General features: G+C 46.1%; 2 protein-coding genes across 3 annotated transcripts in view; one reads left to right on the top strand and one right to left on the bottom strand.

Annotated features, from left to right (window-relative positions):
* MPHOSPH9 (M-phase phosphoprotein 9) overlaps nucleotides 1-21,639 on the top strand; it is a 164,343-nt gene that overhangs the window by 129,658 nt on the left and 13,046 nt on the right. The gene's annotated exons all lie outside the window — the stretch shown is intronic.
* LOC137416147 (uncharacterized) lies at nucleotides 14,678-20,625 on the bottom strand. The gene is made up of 2 exons (XM_068101675.2): nucleotides 15,857-20,625; nucleotides 14,678-15,422 (listed from the first exon to the last, which is right to left on the bottom strand). The coding sequence occupies exons 1-2, from the start codon at nucleotides 19,011-19,013 to the stop codon at nucleotides 15,061-15,063; spliced, it is 3,519 nt and encodes a 1,172-aa protein (XP_067957776.2). The 5' UTR covers nucleotides 19,014-20,625; the 3' UTR covers nucleotides 14,678-15,060.

Below are 21,639 nucleotides of genomic sequence, written 5' to 3'. Positions count from 1 at the left end.
AAGAGGCGGCACCAAGAGGAGCGGTGAGATGCGAAACGCTCCAAGCCAAAGAGGAGAGGTACTCGGCAAGGAAACCAGCTTTGGAGAGACGCGCTGAAAGGAGGGAGACGGCTCCACCAGAAGAAGAGGAGCAGGTGTGCCGAACCAGTGCGTGACGTCTACAGCAGCGGATACGCGACGGAGGGTTTTCCCGCCAAAAACCGCGAGGAATTGAGAGCTGCTGCCTCCGACCTTGCCTCCCTCTCAAGCAATCCACCTCAAGCCCTACCTGCCTGCAATATCCCCTGTGTAAGTGTGAACGTCCTGTCCTACTCGTTGTCTTGGGATTAAGTAAATTGAGTAGAATAAGCTAACGATGCACTGTGTGACTGTTTTTTCCATCCATTGCTTGTAAATAATTTTGGTCGCTCTTCCTTTTTGCTTGTGTGTGTATAATAAATCTGTTCTTCCTCCGTACTCTGTCTTTTTCTCTTTTCCTTCTCTTTCGGTCGCTTTAGAGGTTTCCCGATTGAATATCTGTGGGGCGATCTGGTCAACGTCGGGTGGAATCGGGCTAATCGGGGAGTAACTGTTCGGACGCGGTAATACCAAACCGCTCGGTAAACTAACATCTAAAACCGCGTCTGTAACAATTGGTTGTCAGGAGTTGGATTCGGACCTGGGACTAAATTTGTTAGGCCCAAATTTTGGAACACCAATTGTGTTAAGTAACAATTGGTGTCTGGGAGTGAGATTTGGGGCCCGAACCAAATTAAAAAAAAAAAACATCTAGAAAAAATTTGGTCAAAATTACGAGCTGCCGAAATTTTGTTGTTTTATAAAACCCGAATTTTGAGATCGCGCCATGGACAATCAAGGCGATCGGATGTCGGTGGGGGAGATAGACGGGTTAGGGGTAACCCAGGACTTAGGGGAAGAAAGGGAGGAGGAGAGCAATGAGGTGGTTGAGGGTGTATCAGACGCACAAAATGGCGCTCTCGCGCACGAGGTTTCAGGCGCGCAAAAAGGCGCCTCGCACGAGCGCGCGGTAGCCGAGCCCGCTGTATCAGCGGGCTTTAACATGCAGCCGTTTGACATGCAGCAGTTCATGGCACAGTTTAGCGAATACATGGCACAGTCGAAGTGCGACAACGAAAAAAGAGCCAGGGAAATGGAGAAAATGGAAAACAGAATGGGGGAGCGACTAGGAAATCAAATCGAGGGGTTAGACAACGGGATAAAAGAGGTAAAGAATGGGTTAACGGGGGTGGAAAATAGAATGGCTGCCCAGGAGAATCAGTTAGAGGGGGTAAAAAATGGGTTAATGGGGTTAGAAAATAGGATGGAAGGCAAATTGCGGGAGATAGGGGAGCAATCCGCCCGAGAAATTAAACAAATGGGAGAGCAGATAGAGGAGGTAAAAATCGGGGTAGAAACCAAACTGGATGCTCAGAGGGATGAATTGGGACAGATGAGGGCGGCATCTACAAAAGAAAGGGAGGAGATGAAGGAGGAGATACGACGAGGTGTGGGTGAGGAGGTCTCGGGGCTACGCGAGGAGGTAAAGCGAGGTGAGAAGCGTAAGGAGAAAGAGGTGAGAAATAATACGGCTAGGTTACAGGGGGGAATAGAAGATCTGACGAAGGGAGTAGAACAGCTGACGGAGGGGCAAAAAGAACTAGTGGAGCAGGTTCAAAAGAACACTGCGGTACTAGGAGGGTTAAAGGCGACACAAAAAGAAATTAAAAACGAATTAATAGCGACACAGAGGCAATGTCAGATGGTACGTGAGGAACTGACAATGAGGGTGGAAGAGGTGACAGAAGTGATGGAGACGAAGGACCGAGAGGTGAGGACGCACATAGAAACGGTCACGGTAGCCTTAGAGGACGAACTTGAGGAGACGCACCGAGAAATAAAAGAGGTTAAACAAAAATTAGAGGAAGTGGAAGAAGAGGTGAGTGAAATTAAGAAGAGACGGACAGAAACTAAAAGAGAAATCCAGGAGGAGGTGATGGAATATGTGCAAGGTCGGTGCTCAACTCATAATGTGATGCTCACTAACCAAATAAAGAGTTTGCAGGTGGCAAAGGAGGTGCGGAGACGAGGTACGGAGGTGAGTGGCAATGTATATGATGTGAGGAAAGCTTCAGTCGGCTTGGGGATTGGTTTGGATCCGGGTGTTCGTGAGAGGCCGTTGGTGAAGTGTGCGACAGGTCTTGTGTGCGAAAAAAGAGGTGTGCGAGAATGTCCGACCATGGGGTGTGTGAGGAAAAAGTGCACGCCGAGGAGTGAGTGTGCCGTCAAGAGTGAGTTGGTCGTAGCGCGTGTGCGAGGGGGTACATGGAAGCGCGGGGTGGTGAGAGTTACAGAGGATGTAACGAAAGAGTGTGCGCGAGAGGATGCGCGAGAAAGGTGTGTAACGGACGGGTGCATGAGGAAAGAGTGCGCTGTCGGGAGTAAGGGTGAGTGCGTTGTCAAGAGTGGTGGTGAGAGTAGTGAGAGCGACAAGGAGCGTGAGTTGGTTGTGACAGGTGAGCGAGGATGTACACCTGGAATGGAAGGATGCACACCTGGAATGGTAGAGCGTGTGTGGGAATGCACACTTGAGTTGGTCGTGAGGCACGTGGTTGGGTGTGCGGGTGAGAGCACCCCTGTGATGGTCACAGAGGAGGTGACCGAGGAAGGGGTGCGAAGAGGTGTGTTGGTGAGGTGTGCGAGCGACAAATGTGTGCCAAGGTGTTCGGTGGTCAGGTGTGTGACCAAGGCTGGGAGTGGAACGAGTGTACCTGGGTGTGTAAGAGAAGGTACGACGAGGAGCATGGAAACAGCTGGAGGTATGAGCAAGAAAGGGGTAGCGTATGCATGTAAGCATCCAGGTGAGGCATCGACGGTAACCGGGTTAGAGGTTAGAACGACTTATAGCCGAATCGGGCCCTCGGTGCGCGTCGGGCAGCTTCGCGTGCCGCGAGGACCAGCGGGGATCCGAACCACGGCGGTTTCGAAAGAACCGCCGTACACGATCCACGCTGTGCCTCGCTTGGAACGGCCGCGTCCGGGCTCCACTAGGCGGAGCGGGCAGCCCGATAGGAAGGGTCGTCATGGCGACCACTTTCTATTGAGACGTGCCGGCAGGTCGAGATCGGGAAATTGGATGGCTCCGCGCCGAGGTGGTGCGTGGGATCTCGGCACGGGTAAGCCCCCGTCCCTGCACCGAGTGCCGGACGCATCCAGCCGCCGGCACCAAAGAACCCGCGTTCATTGCTCGGCTGTACGAAGCCGGGCTGTAGACGTGAATTGGCGCACCGAGAGGATGTAATAAGTAGACGGGTGATGAGGATAGTGTTTTGGCCCCGAAATTAAAAAAAAAGAAAAAAAAAAGAAAAATTTGATGACGGTATGGTGATTAGCAGTAAATGGCAAATTGTTGATTTGTTGGAATTTGGACGAACAAAATTTATAGTGAGAGACCCCCGATGTGGTGGGATGGGCAATCCACCATCCCTCACACCAAGTGGGGGCAAATGCGCAATAGTTTATGGGGTGGCTATGACAACCGAGCCAGGGAGGGCTTGGTTATATTGATAGGGATCTAGCGAAGATGACATTAGGTAACGTTAAGGTTTAGATAGTGACTGATACCTGTAGTGGGGGACGCAGGTAGTTTAGTGTGGTTGATAATGACGTGGGAGCGCAATAGTTTAAAGGGACGACTGGGAAGCGCAAGTTTCAGAAGGGAGTAGTTAGCTGAGATGATGCCGTGTGTGTGAAGATTGAACAGGTGAGAATTGAACAGGTGTGATTGCACAGGTGTGCAACTGAACAGGTGAATGGAGCAGTGTATGAGGGAGTAGTGGTGATTGCGTGTTGTGCTGACCAAATGGTCCAGGAAGAAAGGAGGGTGCAGGTGGCACCAGGTGTGAGGGCACAGGTGTGCAACAACAGGTGTATGTGGCTGTGTGGAATAAATGGTAGTGTGGAATATCTGGAGTATTGGAATGGATGGTCGTGGAGTGAGAATGGTGGAAATTGTGGAGTGGAGTGGATGGTGCGAAGGTGTGAATGGGGGAAGAGTGGACCCCCATCACGGATACCCGGGGCGGGTAGTGTAAGTGTTAGGTAGAGGGTACAGGTAAATTGTGGTTGGATATTGGCATCTGTGGTGCGGGTGAGAGAATGGTCTTTGGATGGGTGCATTAGTGTTGTGGAAATGGCTGGGCGTGTAGCCTGTTAGTGTGTGTAGTTGGTTTGGGCACTCCACCACTGTGAGGATGTCGGCCAGGTGAGGCCGCAGGTGGGCTCTGGGAGCCGGTAGTTGTGGATGGGGCCCGAGGATCCGGAGGACGGACCCGGGTAGCCCAGTGCCAGAGGGCACCAAGGGGTGACAGAGCCAGGAGAGGGCCTTCCCCAGTTAGTTAGGTTAGGGTGAGGAGCTAGGTAAGCTCGGGTGGCAACTGCAGTGGTGGAGGTGTGCAGGTGGGTAGACCTGCTGGGAGAGCTACACGTCGCAGCCCAGAAATTGTGCGAAGGCACCGGGAGATGAATCGGGGGAGTGAGACCCCAAATTGAGAAGCACCACAGTTTGGTCAATGGGAATTGGTTTTTAGAACCCATAGTGTAAGTTGGCCAATGGATTAGCAGGGAAAGACCCAGGGTAGTGTAAAGTGTGTTAAAGTCATTTAGAGGATAGTTAGGAAGAAGGATCTCCTCACACCATCTGCATCCACTCACCTGAGGTGACAGGTACTCCGCACCATGCCATGTTTAATTATTTTTGATGCAAATGTTTGGATTGTGAGACGCATCATGACGTGGGTGTGACATTGTGCGTAATTCCATCTCTCCCTCCTTATGAGGATTGATGATGAATTGGTGATGGCAAATTTTGAAGTCGAGGGATTGTGGAGACGAATTTGGTATAGAGGAAATATGGGGAAGACGTGACAGTAGTGACGAATTTGGTAATGTGTAGATCTTGTACATATGGGGTAAGGGCAAGGGTAGTGTAGGTGACAGGGGGGTGACATACGGTAGGGACGAGCTTTCTCACTTCGCCCTCCGTATGCATTTCGCCTTGCATTGCCTTATTAATGTGTGCCCTTGTGACCTTACCCCTCGCTCAATTGTCTTTCTTTTGTCTCCCACATGACCTGTGCGCCATTGGGTGCCGAGGGGAGCGTGCGTGAGGTGGCCATTGTGCGCCCGAGATTCCCAGAACCAGCATGCATTGCGTTGATGTACCACTTTATGGACCGCTGTTCTGCGGCCAAGTACCACTTGATGGACCCCAGGTTCTGGGGCAGGGCACCTCTGTTGGAGACCGGCCATAGTGGCCAGGGAATCTTGCTTGCGGACCTCGGTAAGGTGGCACCTATGCCAAACAGGTGGACCACCCTTAGTTGGCCCCTGAGGCCCTAAATAAAAATGAACACAAGTTGTGCTTTTTATTATGTCCAAATAGGCCGCATGAAGCCAGAAGACGTCGGGAAGAACATCGGCCCAGCAGAGAAAGAGAAGACCACCACCAGTTGTTTTGTTGTGTTTATTAAGAACCATGGTGACTGCGCACCGAGTGGTGCTTTTGGTGCTTTGTGGTGCTTTTGGTGCTTTTGGGTGCTTTGGTGGTAGTGGTACTGGTGCATCGATGCAATGCGTGCTGTCTCCTCCCTCCCAACAGGAATTTCTTTTTCTTGTTCCCTAGAGAAAAAAAAACAAAAAAAACACAGGTCCTGGGTTGCGTTGTAAATAAGAAATAACGTCATTGTAAATAATGCTCCCCACCGTAAATGTATAGTTTGAGAATAATTCCGTAATTCGGTTAGCTGTGGGCTTGAGTCTGTTAGACAGGGTGCAATGCAATAGGGGGACATACTTATTTGTGTTTTAAGATTGTCACACTCAGGGTCAGGTTAATTGTAGAGGGAATTACACCTACGTGTCACACTAAGTTAAAGTTTAGTAGGCCCGAGGACGGGCCTGAGGAAAGGAGGGTGCAGTGTAACGGTTTTGAGAAGTGTAACAATTTTGGAGGAAGTGTAACGAATGTGAAAACGTTACAATGTGAATGTTACAAAAGTATGGTTTTGTTATGTGTAACATCCTCGTAATGTAAATAATGGTCGCAGCCGTCCTCCTAGTTAATTCCATGAAACTTACACGCAGGTCACGATATATCTTTTTAAATAGTGTATTTCCTTATTCCATGTAGGCTAAATATGTGTTTCCCACTAGATTGACTTTGCATTGTATCAAACAAAATAAGAGTAGGCCCTTGCAATTTCCCCAAACATCTCCGCTCTCCAAAGTTCCTTTCAAAAGGGTGCGAGTTGTGTTCAATCCCGCAAGCCGCCATTGCCCATGTGCTAATCTCGGAGAAGAAAGGCGTGTCTCCACCTCGTCATAGAGGGGAGGAGTGAGCCAGAGGGTCGCATGGCCAATCAGCACCGCGGTGAGCGACCCGGTAGGCGTGCCCTCGCAGCCGGCGGCTTGATTCCGCCCGAGGTGATAAAAGCGACTGTAAGGGACTGCTTTAGGAGATGACCTGGGAGATGAGCGAAGAGGCGGCACCAAGAGGAGCGGTGAGATGCGAAACGCTCCAAGCCAAAGAGGAGAGGTACTCGGCAAGGAAACCAGCTTTGGAGAGACGCACTGAAAGGAGGGAGACGGCTCCACCAGAAGAAGAGGAGCAGGTGTGCCGAACCAGCGCGTGACGTCTACAGCAGCGGATACGCGACGGAGGGTTTTCCCGCCAAAAACCGCGAGGAATTGAGAGCTGCTGCCTCCGACCTTGCCTCCCTCTCAAGCAATCCACCTCAAGCCCTACCTGCCTGCAATATCCCCTGTGTAAGTGTGAACGTCCTGTCCTACTCGTTGTCTTGGGATTAAGTAAATTGAGTAGAATAAGCTAACGATGCACTGTGTGACTGTTTTTTCCATCCATTGCTTGTAAATAATTTTGGTCGCTCTTCCTTTTTGCTTGTGTGTGTATAATAAATCTGTTCTTCCTCCGTACTCTGTCTTTTTCTCTTTTCCTTCTCTTTCGGTCGCTTTAGAGGTTTCCCGATTGAATATCTGTGGGGCGATCTGGTCAACGTCGGGTGGAATCGGGCTAATCGGGGAGTAACTGTTCGGACGCGGTAATACCAAACCGCTCGGTAAACTAACATCTAAAACCGCGTCTGCAACAATATATATATATATATATATATATATATATATATATATATATATATATATATGTATATATATATATATATATATATATATGTATATAGATATATATATATACAGTGGAACCTTGACTTACGAGTGCCCCAACTTACGAGTTTTTCGAGATACGAGCCGTCGCTCGGGCGGTTTATTGCTTTGAGATGCGAGCCGAGATCCGAGTTACGAGCTTTCGCCACCCGGTCACGTGGTTATCTTGCCGTGCAAGTACAGTATCTCTGTCGTATAGCGCTGCATTTTTGTTTTCGCATTTTGGTTATTTCGAGTTTACGCCGCCAGGTGGGTTCTGGTCACGTGGTTATCTTGCCGTGCAAGTACAGTACGTATCTCTGTCGTATAGCGCTGCATTTTTGTTTTCGCATTTTGGTTATTTCGAGTTTACGCCGCCAGGTGGGTTCTGGTCACATGGTTATCTTGCCGTGCAAGTACAGTACGTATCTCTGTCGTATAGCGCTGCATTTTTGTTTTCGCATTTTGGTTATTTCGGAAAATTTCTTAGTTTTAACCATGGGGCCTAAGAAAGTGAGTGGCAAGTGCAGTGCTGAGAAGAAGAAGAGGATGATGTGCTTGGATATAAAACACGCAATCGTCGAAAAACATGAGCGAGGTGTCGAGGAGGACGTATATAACGGCAGAGGAGAAGAGCATGCCAGGCCACAACTTGTGGATATAAAACACGCAATCGTCGTGTTTTATATAAAACTTGTGCTTGGATATAAAACACGCAATCGTCGAAAAACATGAGCGAGGTGCCGAGGAGGACGTATATAACGGCAGAGGAGAAGAGCATGCCAGGCCACAACTTGTTCAGAGTGCCGGCGATAGCTCGCCTTCTCTTTGTGGAAAACACGGTGAGATCCTTAACATCCAACAACTAATGGGACGCAAACGGGGCGCCCAGTTTAGCGGTACACCCATTGATGAATCACCCTGCCTGTGATTCACCCATGACAGGTTATAGCTGGGTCGGGATTCAAACCCAGGCTGGACAGTTTAGACTTTAGAGTCAAGTGTGCGTACCTCCAGTCCAGGCCATCCTGCCAACTTGTATGCTGCATACAGGTGAAATATAAAGCGCGAGATATTTTTATATATACTGTATATTTAAAAAAAAATTGGTGTGGTTTTTGGCGGGCTGGAACGGATTAATAGCATTTCAATGCATTTCAATGGGGAAATTTGATTTGAGATACGAGCAATTTGAGTTACGAGCTCGGTCACGGAACGAATTAAACTCGTAAGTCAAGGTTCCACTGTATATATATATATATATATATATATATATATATATATATATATATACTATATATACTATATATATATACCCCAATACATCAAGTGGACACCGTATACATAACTATATATATATATATATATATATATATATATATATATATATATATATATATATATATATATATATATATATATATATATATATATATATATATATATATATATATATATGTATACAACAACAACAACATGCATTTTAAGGCCATGTTCCCTGCTAGAGTGGGGGTTAGCCTTGCGGTCCCCATGACAATCTTCTCCATTTTGCCCTATTTTCTGCATCTCTCCTTGTTAACCCCCTTGCCCGCATTTCTTCTTCCACCATCTTTAGCCAAGTCTTTCTCGGTCTTCCCCGTCCTCTACTTCCTTCTACATTAACTTCCATCACTCTTCTCAACCAGTCACTTTCATCCTTCCTCAATACATGACCAAACCATCTCAACCTGTTCCTCTTCACAGCATCAATCACAGCATCAATATTCCCATCATCTTTCGCAATTCATCATTTGTCTTCCTCTCTCTCAACGATACTCCGCACATCCATCGAACCATTCGCATTTCCACTCTTTCCAGCCTTCGTTGCTGCTCTACGTTCATTACCCATGTCTCGCTCCCATAAATCATAAGACTTCTCACACATGCAGCATACACCTTTCCCTTCAGCTTCAGCGACACTCTCCTCCTCATCAGCACGCCACTCAGTTCCCGAAACTTCTTCCATGCACATCTCACTCGAGCAACCGTTGCCGAGTCTGATCCACCTTCTCCATTCAGCATGTCTCCGAGGTAGCAAAATGTTTTCACACCTTCCAGCTTCACGCCGTCTCCAAGATCCAACTCAACATTTCCTCCATCTGCAGCTCCCTCTGTGCACACCTTACATTTGAATGTAGCTGCCACACTGGTTAATGACCCTCTCAGACCACTACATTTTTGATGAACCCACTCAGCACACATTGTACATTGAATGGAGTTCACTCCGACACCCTTCCTGCACACAGCACACGGCCACTTCCCAGTTCTTTCCACCTCACCACATGCTTTACCACTTGCCATCACCTTTGTCTTTCCGATATTCACCTTCAGACCTTTTGTCTCCATACATTCCTTCCACTTGTTCATCTTTTCCTTCAGTCCATCCATACTTTCCGTAATCAACACCAGATCATCTGCATACAACAACTCCCACGGTAAACCCTCCTTTACGGTCTGAGCCAGCACCTCCATCACAGCTACAAATAGTAGTGGACTTAGTACCGACCCCTGATGCACTCCCACCTTCACCTCAAACTCACCACTGTTCCCGTCCTTCGTCCTTACAGCTGTGCGTGCTCTTTTGTACATTGCCATCACTACACTGATCAACCATTCCTCCCCTCCTAACTTCCTCAATGCCCATGTCAATACTTTGCGTGGAACCCTATCGAATGCTTTCTCCAGATCAACAAACCCAAAAAACAACTTCTTCCTCTTATCCATGTACTTCTCCTGCAACTGCCTCACAATGAAAAGCGCATCTGTCGTTCCTCTTCCTGGCATAAATCCAAACTGCATTTCGTCGATCTTCACTTTCTTCCTTATCCTCCTCTCCAACACCCTTTCCAATACCTTCATTCCATGCTCCAATAACTTTATCACTCGGTACGAGCCACACTCCAGAGGGTCACCTTTCCCCTTGTATAGAGGGACGAGGGTACTCAGTTCCCAATCCACTGGAATGCGGCCTTCTTTCACCACCAGATTACAGATCTCTGTCATTCTCTTCACACCCCAACTTCCTGCTGCCTTCAACATATCTCCCACAACTCCCGTCGGCCCTCCCGCTTTTCCACTCTTCATTGCTTTTATCGCTTCCTCAACTTCCTTCTCAGTTATCTTCTCTGCCGGTCCTAAAACTGGGTTACTCTCTATGTTGCCATCCCATTCATTCTCTGTATTCAACAGCATTTCCATATATCTTTTCCATCTTCCTTTAATTCCATCTGGGTCGAAAACGATTTGTCCCACTTCATCCTTCAAGCAACTCACCCCCATCACATCACACCTCTCTTTTGCTATCTGCTTTGCAATCCTGAATACTGCTTTCTGACCCTCTTCCGAATCCAAGCGTTCTCCGAACATTTTCCTACATGCCTCCTGCGCCTTTGCTACCTCTTTCTTTGCAGCCTTCCTGGCTGCCTTATAACTTTCATGCTCTGCTGTTTCTGCTCCCGTACCCTTCGCCTTCTGCCACTCTTTGAACTTCTTCCTCTTCTCGTCAATCCTCTTTCCAACCTCAACATCCCACCACCATGTTTCCGAGTGCCTCGGTGGTCCTTTTGTCCATCCACATACCTCACCAACGGCTCCCAACAGACTAGCTTTCATTGACATCCAACCACTTTCAAGCTCAACCACATCATCCTCTACCCTACTCAGCCTCTCTTTTAATGCCTCCCTTACTGTCACCTCTTTCAACCTCCACACCTTCATTCTCGGTTGGTACTTCACCCGCCGAGCTCTCCTCGCACCTTTCACCCTTATGTCGCAGACAACCAAGTGGTGCTGTGAAACAGCCTCCTCCCCCGGGATCACCTTTGTGTCCCGGAGGTGCCCCCTATCTCACCGACGCACCATCAGGTAGTCAACGGTTGTCGTCGACCCACCTGACGTGTATGTAACAAGCTTATTGTCCTCTTTCTGGAACTGAGTATTACAAATCAACAAATCAGCTCCATCAGCAAACTCCAAAATCCTTTCACCTTCTCCATTTCTCACACCATATCCGTAACCCCCATGAACTCCCTCAAAACCATCCATACTCCTTCCCACATGTCCATTCAGGTCTCCTCCCACCACAACAACTTCCTCATCTTTCACGTTTTCCATCAGCTTCTCTATCGCACACCAGAACTTGTCCTTCTCTTCATCGCTTCGACCAACCTGCGGAGCATATCCCGAGATGACGTTCACCAAGAGCTTTCCAATCATCATTTTCACCATCATCAACCTATCACTCACTCTAGTCACACTCACCACACTGTCTACAAACTCCTCAGAAAACAGGACACCAACACCATTCACGCCCTCCGGGCACCCTTGCCACACAAACTTGTATTTCTGTCCCTGCCTACCCTTCACCATTCTCACACCACTTCCCTTCCATCTCGTCTCTTGCACACAACATATGTCCACTCTTCTTCTGACCAATACTTCCACCACTTCTCCTGATCTCCCTGTCATTGTCCCCACATTCCATGTCCCAAACCTCAGAAACCGATCTCCACTTCGGGCTGCACCCTGCCCATATGTACTTGTGATTGTCATGGTTCTCTTTTTGAGGCAATGTTTTTATGGCCGGATGCCCTTCCTGACGCCAACCCTCTTAGTCGTCTCTTACGACACGCAGGGATACGGTGTACCTATTCTGACCAGGGTACACACTGGGAAACGTTTATGTAAATTCTGGGGGGGGGGGGGGGGGGGTGTCAGCATCACGGCTGCGGTTTAAACATATTCCAACAATATCCAAACAGAACGATGAAAAAACAATCCGGGAAAAGTCTCCAAGCGAGAACGTGGATTTGAGAAAGAAGGAGCAGAGGCGGAAGAAAACGAGATACAGGGGGCGGGGCACAAGCCGAGACGAGGAGGAGAGCGAACAAGCACGTGTCCGGGAGGAGAGAAAGAATCAATATAGAATTATTTGTCTAGGGAGGTGAGGTGAGGGGGAGAAAACAAAATAAAAGAAACAAGCAATACAGCGAAGGAAATAACCCAAACCGACAAAACACCGACGGGGGGAGGGAAGCCCCAAGTCACCAGGCCGCGCACGAGGTACGACTCAGAAAACGATTAACTACACACAAGTTTGCACGAACCACAAACCAACACCAACTAGAAACACACAATAACACGTACACAGCAAAATAACCAGTGGAAATTTGACAAAGCCAAGAATGGGAAAACACTCAAACTTCGATGCCGTGGAGAGCTCGAAGCACGCCTCACTCGCCCGAGGAACCGGAAGTCAAGTCTTGTATGTATACACAAAGAATTAAGTTAAGCACCCCCCCCGTTTTTTTACAACCTCGCACATTACAAGTTTGTTGTCGTCAAAACAGTGTAATATACCCATGATATTGCTATATTTTCTGGAGAAGTGATATTATGGTCACATAAAAACATAACAATCATGCCGTTTTCAATATTTTATTCTGAATAATTTAAGGTGAAATTTTTTGGGAATTTTAGGCATATTTTCACCTCAATTTAAGTATGGAGCTATAGGTCCATCATGGACAGTGTGGATGACGTTTATGTTTTCTAACGTACAGTCATTGTTCTGAGAAGACCTCTAGCGATCTTTGCGTCAATAACGTGTGTAGGACCCACGTGATCGGATCACTGACTCAACCAATCACTTTTTTTCACTTTGATCACTCAATTTCATCAATGGATAATTGCTAATGTCATACCAATCATTATTTGATCTCACATACCTTAGAATATATGCCAATGTATACATATACACAAAGAATATATATTAGGGGGTGCTTACCTTAATTCGTTGTGTAGGGGTGCTTAACTTAATTCTTTGTGTATATAATTGTATTGTATTGTATATTGTATTGTATTGTATATTGTATATCTATCTATAATTCCAGTAATCTCTGTGTGTATGTATGTATGTATGTATGTATGTCTGTATGTCTGTGACCGCTGTTTCTCGACAACCACGGGTCCGATATACTTTAAACTTGCCAGGTATATTGCTGGGGACCCGAGGATGTGCCTTTTCAAGGTTTCATATTAATCGGACAAGTAGTTACCGAGCTATGTCCAAAAAACGATTCAACCAATCAGAGAGCAGCGAGCTATCACGTGTGCCGAACGTGCCGAACAGACTCTGCCTCGGACGGCACATTTGAGAGCGTATTCATTTATTTCACGTTGGCAAACTATGTTGGCGTTCAACTATGTTTTAAAACTAATTAAAACTAATTTGCGATTCTTTCGCTTTCCTGCGCGTTTGTGCACGCTATGGCGATTTCTTTACCAAACTCCGCAAGCCGTTCGCTTTGGACCAAACCATTTCATGTAAATAGAGGGGGGGGGGATTGTCACCGTACTCGCAAGCCGTTCGCTTTGGACCAAACCATTTCATGTAAATAGAGGGGGGGGATTGTCACCGTACTCGCAAGCCGTTCGCTTTGGACCAAACCATTTCATGTAAATAGAGGGGGGGGATATAATTTTAGATATAGATATAGTACGGGCATGCCCTAGTATGTATAATTGTATATATATATGTATATAAATGTATATATATATGTATATGTGAGAAATAGTAGAAACTCCACAGTACGAGCAGGGCGTCTCATTTGTATTAAGTAAATAATCGGGAGATTAAATCAGATGTCTATATATATATATATATATATATATATATATATATATATATATATATATATAGATGTTACAGATCTCGGTGGTCGGGGGGGGGGGGGGGGGGGTTAATCCCCTAGTCTTTTTAGCTGGCCGACCATAGTCCTGGGGGTTATAACGTTCTTCCCGGCGCGGCGTTAGATAGGGTTTTTGTTAGGCCTAGGGGTTCACTACTACCTAAGTACCAACGCCGGCCGGAACGAGGGAATAACTCCCGCTCGAACCACGGATACGATGGAAAATGCCGAGCGAATACCAATCCACGATCCGAGCGATTAACAAAGAGACTAAACCCGATTCTAGCGGTTTCAATCATGCCACGTTTACCCAATGATAGAAAGGACGGATGCGATCGGATGAAGAGGAAACCAGAAGGTAGGAAGAACAAAGATGGGTTTATTAACAAATATACAAGAGAAGAGGAAACGAACGGATGTACAGGAAAGGAAGAGGAAGAAGCAGCACACAGGGCAGTCTTAACTACAGTCTTAACTTATAGACACAGGGCCATAGGGTGGATATCTATTTTTTTTTGTGATTTCATGACCTGAACCTAGGGATTTGGCAAGAAGGGTGTGGGATGAAGCCTTATGACCTCCAAAACATCTTGTTTTTTTTCACAAGCGATATCGTGGTACGTTACCGAGAACCGCTGCCCCAAAACACCAGTATACACCAATTGTATGTTACATTTGAAATACCCATTTACACAGTAAAAAAACAACACAAACTATATGATGTCATGTTCACATTGGTCTTGGCAGCAATATTTATTAATTCAGACCCCCAAAAGTAGTAAAAATGTTGTTTTAACGACTTGGTAAAATAACATGCTGTTGATGCATTTATCAGAAAGTCATGTTTTTGGACCTTAAAACCTGCATAATTTTAAATTTTTGTACAATATTTGTGATTGGTGTTGCTACTACGATCCATGGTGGTTTACCAATGCTATTTTGAAACTGTTAATAGGTCCAATAAGTGTGTAAGGGGTGATATTTTAACCCATCAAAGACAATTACGCGGCGTACAAGCGAACCAGTGCGTATTGACGTCATGATAAACTCGAGATGGGCTGAACTATAGCCACAATTTGTCTCTTCGGCTTGGTCATGTTGAAACTTGTCCAAAACATCATACAAATAGTGCAGTTATTTCATCCTCTTCAGCATCAGAGTCTTCCTCATCTTCAGATCTGGAGTCTTTATCATCATTCTTCTCATCAAAGTCAACATGGCCAGTTATGTTTGAGCAGTCGTTCCTGCCGCACTTGCACAAATCTGTGCATGGAATGTTATTCTGTAGGCAAGTGCATGTAGTTTCGTTGCTGCATCGTGTCTTCTTGCAGCTTCCAGTGCAGTTAGCAAGCTCCATCACGCTGTCTGGTGCAGGTGGAAGTGTCATCCAGTCTATGGCAAGTTCCTCTTCCATCATCCATCCATAGCCATCAGGGTCGGGAATGTCAGGGATGGGCTGCAGGCTCCTCTTGTAAATTCCTGAAATATTGAAGTGATCAATAACATTAAGAATGGAGATATACATATTTCCAAAACAACATCAGAGGTATATCATTAACACTAATAACAGTACAATCATATTATTGGGAAATTCTGTGTAGAGAAACATGCGAAATCCAAAACATCCTGCTCTGACTAAGTGTGGAGCAAAAAAATCTCTGGATCATCTACATGTCATGTTATCTTAACCACTCAACTGTACAGATAGTTACTTCAATTACTCTTTCAAATAGACCTGTTAATTTTGAACATTTACAAAGCATTGTTGTGACATTCAATATTTTGTTTTCAATTCAATAAACTTTCCAAATAATCATCTTCATTAACACATGCTGCACCATATACTAGTACTCCTGTCCAAACATAAATTACAGGTGATGTTCAATATTCAAAGAAACAACCAATTAACTTACCAGCTTGGTAATTGGCTCTCTTGATGTGCTGTCTCAGGGCATCTTGGTTGGGAGGCATTGTGATCTCAGACGTTCTAGCAAGACGAAACATGTTGTACCTGGCCTCATTCACAGTAGTGATATTGTGCTGTCCATATAACTTGCAGACAAATGTCTCCAGTGCTTCCATCATGTCTGGATGTATGTCAAACCGTTCTCCAAGGTCCTTCAAGGCACCGCACAGCTCTGGATTCTTTAGTATGATGTTTAAGGCCTTCTTTTTGCCTTTGCCATAGAAGGCGCTTACACTATCACAGCCAGTAAAACAGTGTAGGCCTATCAAAGCTTGGCTGACATCATCCCCAATGCTATCGTAGATTGCTTTCAAGTCAATTGTCCTAAGGTTGACTCCCTTTCCTGTGTGGAAATATAGATGTGCAGAGATTTGGGGTACTAAGGCTATGCCGATTATGAACACATCTGTATCCGGACTAACGATGATGACGTCATTGCTTGTGTGTGCTGCATGCGCGGCATGGAGGAACATCCGTGTGTCCGCCTCTTCATGCGTCGAATTTAGTGATGGCTCTTCTTTCACTTCAACTACCTGATCTGGAGTGCTGCTTCCTGTGAAGATATGGCATTTGGTTCCATGTGCCAAGAACACTGTAATTCCTCTGAGGTATGCTGTCTTGACCTTACTCCACGTCTCAAACAAGTATTCGATTAGCGACTCCTTGTTGTCACCGTTGGAGAGGAACTTCTTCCATTGTTGAGGAAGGGACTGGCCATATATTCGCATCACTTGAGACCCTCTGGCTGCTCTCTTCTCTCGCTCGGTGTTCTTAATCGATACCTTTCGATAAGTATCGGTTACGAAATGGATCTCACTGGACTTGTTGCCCTCTGCTCCCTTGACAAGGCGCTTCAGTATTTCGTGGGCCAGATTGAGAAATGTCCTTTCCCCGGTGAGTTTGTTGATATTCAATTTCTGTATCATTGCCATACCATCCATTACATACATGCCTCCTACTGGAATATCAACCACAGGTTTCTCTGCCTGACTTTCAAGTGCATGAAGTAGGTTGGCTTTGTTGGTCTTGACGAGGCAGCCTTGCACACTTGCCAAAGGAAGAGGTAGTGGGCCAAGAGAATAGGACATTAACTCTTGAAGATCAATTTTCCGGAACTGCCCGATGACAACAAGCCTTGCTAAGAGATTTCTGTCAGCCTTCAAAGACACATCCTTTCCACGAATTTTCTTTTTCACAGCCTTAGACATGTTGGTGAATGTCTTAAGTTTCAGTTTCTTCATTGAGCCAAACAGGTCGACTGTCTCCGTCTGAAGTCGTTCTTTACATAGGGTGGTGAACTCTGTTTCTCCTCTTTCATATGCTGTGTTTAGATCTTCCTGAACTTCTCTCGTAGCCACCACACCAGATGTAACATGAACCAAGTCCTCTCCATCATATTCAAATGGATTAATCATGCTGTTTGTCATCGCGATTATTTTGTCAACATCAGCTTTGTCATGTAGCATGCGACTTTGTAGTAGATCGGAGCGTGTTGAGCTGTGCTCTTCATATCTGGACTTCCCTGCCATAACCTCGCATTCCCGTGCAATTGACCCCCTCGCGTGGTGTGACCAAATCCATCGGTTAACTGTCCCCTTGCTGGTAGTGAAACCGGTCATGCCCCCCTTGGTCTTGGAATCCCTGTTTGCTGTCTGCTCAATGGTCTGGTCGCAGGCGATTTGGGCAAAAGCTTTGTCGCTTCTCTGGGTAGCGAATTCACCCTCCATAAATTTCTGATGAATGGCGGGATGGGTCTGCTGAACATCTGACATTTCCAGCCAGTATACTGGAAGGTATCTGCTATAATTAATGTGATCATAGGCAAATATCCATGGAAGCATACATCGTATGCTGGCGAGGTGAACATCCCAGTTGGCTTCTCGTGTCCCTCTAATGAATAGCAAGAGAAGCTCCACCGTTTCAATGTATGAACTCCAGAAGCGAAATGTTGGTTTGGTGTCACTTGCTTCTAAGAATTTGTCAAAGGAGGTTTTGAAGTCTTTGAACTTGTCACTGTTGAGAATGACATGGTAGTTTGGATGTGGGAAAGCTTCAGATAAGTTTGACAAAAGTTCCTTCACTCTACCCGCCTCATGTTCTGGAATAGATTCAAAATATGCATCCAGAAGCATCTGCTGCATCGCGTCTGACATCAGCTTATGGGCTCGAACTGCCCTGTTGTAATGCTTGCCGCTGAACACTCCATTCACAGACCCCACTGCAACAATCTCTGACTCAACCAGGATGTCTTGGAGACCACCATCTCGAAATCTCTTTCCAATACAGCCAAGAAAGGACATTGCAGTGTGGAATGCCCCAAGTCGAATTACCAGTCTCTTCATGAACTGTGCATTCTTCCATCTAATGAGCTGTGCCTTGCAATAGATGGCTTGGTCAACGACAATGACGACTGCTTCCAACTGTAACTTGTCGGCGATCTGAACACTTCTCTGCAGTATTGTTAGTACCGTATTCATTTCAGTCGGAGTGGCATCAATGACAGGGAGATACCCTATCACGCTCTTTGGTGGAACTTCAACACAAGACAGTAGTTGGTTGAATCCTGTCCAAGATGGCAGAGTCCCGTCAATGCTGTACTTGGTGATGTGGTATGCTAGGTCTATCATCTTAGGGTGCTGGAGTAATGGGAAGTACGTTGCTCGATCCAATGGAACGCTGGTTGCGAATGGAGCAGGTCCTTCTTTTTTCCCTCCATAATATGTGGCAAGGTTCACTGCAGGTGGCTGCATCGATCTCTCCCGCGTCCTCTTAACTGTAGTGACTGGTGCTGGTTGTACTACTTCATGGGATTGACTTGGTCGCTGTATTATAATCCCATTGGTATTGTGCGTTGTTCCACGCCCAGACAATGTCTCCTCCCCGAAGTCATTATTGTCCCATATGAGTGTGACATGCTTGCCCGCCTGAATGATTGATGGAAGAGCATCCTCTCCACGATGTAGTTCTTGGTTAGCCAGTGCAGTGTCATGATTTAAGACGACAGAGTTTGAGACGCAGTAACCAAACCCGTTCAGTAGGCTGATTAATTGGGCTGAACCTGAGAGATGACGTACTGTCATTGCAAGTGACAAATGTTTGGGCATCTGTTTCCTTCCCTTTTATTGGAGGTATATGATGTCCTGTGCAATTGTGAGAATTCTTCTATGTATTGTAGATTCTATCTTTACAAACTCATCAGAATCAGGTTCGTCTGACACTCCCACCATCCATGCAATAAAGTTATAGAGACAGGCAGGTACAATTGCTTCTGCGGCATTTGTTGTCAGGTGCTCAGAGGTTGGGGGCCATGGCATATTTGGCTTGATCTCATCGATTGCATTTCTCAATTGTAGCGCAGTGAAGTAGTGTTCTCTAAGGTTATTCTCAGTATACCCAGGTTGCTTTGGTGGGGTTGGTTCAGAGTCGGATGTTTGTTCTGTCTCTGTTGTCATCACCTGAACCATGCATGGTTTCTTGCAACACTTTCTTTTCTTCAACCAGCACTTCAGTGGAGATGTCATTAACATACACAAGGTGTTCTTGGCAGCGCATATACGGGGTTAGAAAGCATAGTTGTGGAAATGTTTTCATCAGTCTTGTCTTGAGAAAGCCACTTTTGTAGTTTGATTCTATTCCGTGTGTTGCTTTGATTTGTTTCATGAACATGTCATTAAGTCGTTTCAGTCTGTAGATTTCCTTGTTGTCTATTATAAGATCCTTGACTGTTGCACAAAATAATGTGTATGCTTCTGAGTAGTTGGAGTCTCCTTGTTGCTCTGCATTAGGTGTTGTTGCTAGCTTGCCTAAATACCGGGTATACTCCTTGTAGCAGCGACCATGGTATTTTACCTCTATCGCAACACAATGGCGGTCTTGAATTTGAAGCAGCAGGTTTGTATTGTTGTTGTCTTTAGCGGCTTGCTGCAGTCTTGGTGCCTCAATTGTTGAGCACCTTGTTAGAGGCTCTTTTCTTCATCCCCTTTTGCCTGTATTGATTGTTCTCTCTTTCTGACAAAGGATGCATATATTAGGCAACACATATTGGGATCTGGCTGAACATTTGGGCTTGCCTAAGCTGGAGCGTAGAGCACGTTTCTTGACTGGTTGTGGGCCTTTATGCACCTTGTCAATGTTGACGTTGATGTCATTGCATGTTGAAGCTGCAATAAATACACATAAAAGAAAACAATTAAAATTATGTGAGTTAAAAATGTCTAGACCTCAAGACATGGTTAGCCCGACTAGATTCCCTCCCCCCCCCCCCCTTCCTCAGACTTCCTTTTAAAAATTTATTTGTTTCACCTCGGCCCTACCTCCTTGCATAAATATTGGACAGTTCCTTCAATTCAAAATCGTTCGACTACACACAAAATCATTTTACATATACCTCACAAAAAAAAAAATCAAACTAAGTTTTGAAGCATTGTCATGATTTATTATTCAAGTTATTCAACCTACCAGTATTGGCTGCATTTTCTTCTCTCTTTTTCATGCTGCTTTGCACCCTGCTCACTCGTTGTTTATAGGTAAATCGTGAATAACACACTTGATGAAACGCTGCATCATGCGGTATAGCTATAGCAGGTATTGTTACCATACTGTTGCCACGTTCGCCGAATTCGTCAGCGTGGTTCTTCACAAAATTTCTCGCAATTTCAGCTTGATCACCTTCTAAATTCTGCCACGTAAGAACAAATTGCAAATATCGCGGCCATGTTATATCACTAAAAGGTATTAAACTTGATCTTTTGGCCGGAGAAATGCACATATAACAGCGTTTCTCGCTCCCACCCTTGTCACCGTCGCTGCTACTGGAGGCCGCCATTTTGTTTACTCGCAGCCGGACGCCCAGACATCGTTCGTAGCGTGAATAAGCGCGATCCTCATTGGTCAATACATCGAAATGCGTTCGAGGCTAAACGGAGATTTTGGAAATAAAATTATAAATTTCAACATTATATTACAGACTAACGTACCAGAATCCGACTTGTGAAAAGTCATGAACATTATTTCTTAATTATTTCTATATTATCATGCCAATTTGATGCCCACCCGATTTTCAGGTCACGAAATGAAATGAAAAATTGGAACACCTGGCAGTCTATTAGGGCCCCAGACAAACATACACACTCACATGGGGATTGTAGCTGGTGGATGGTCACGGTCAGGTAGAGGGTCCGGTGATGAGTTCCAGGCTCCAGGTGAGGCTCCAGTCCAGCGGCGAAACCCGGCAGGCAGCTCTGCGTGTATCTTGGAACGTGACCGGACCTGAGATATAGCGGGGGGAAAGCTGGTGTCCTTCGTACGTAATATTTGTACGGTCGTGCTAAACGCACCCTCTCCAAGTTCTCTTATCAGCGCCAGCGAGTGAGTCCTCTTCCAAATGTGCGCTCCGTATCAGTCTTTTGAAGCAACCAGCGCTCCCGACAAGTAGTCCCTTTGCAATGCACTCTCCCGACCAAGTCCGTGTGCGCAGTTTCTTTACAATGCAATCAGTGCGCTCTCCCGACAAAAGTCCTTTCACAAAGGTGCGCTCTCTCCTCCAAGTCCTGTTCAATAGCGCCGCTCTCGCACGAGTTAATTTGCAATGCACTCTCCCGACCAAGTCCTTTCACAAAGGTGCTCTCCCCTCCAAGTCCGTGAAAGGGCTTTGCGTTCGCGCTTATATAACGCGCCACGCGATCACTCCGCACTCCACAAAGCCACGCCTGCCAGCGATGTTACCTCAGC

This window comes from Myxine glutinosa, chromosome 6 (genome assembly GCF_964187855.1).
Source record: "Myxine glutinosa chromosome 6, kmMyxGlut1.1, whole genome shotgun sequence".
NCBI lineage: Eukaryota > Metazoa > Chordata > Myxini > Myxiniformes > Myxinidae > Myxine > Myxine glutinosa.
The sequence above is the reverse complement of the archived record's forward strand: the minus strand, read 5'-3'. Positions and strand labels throughout refer to the sequence as shown.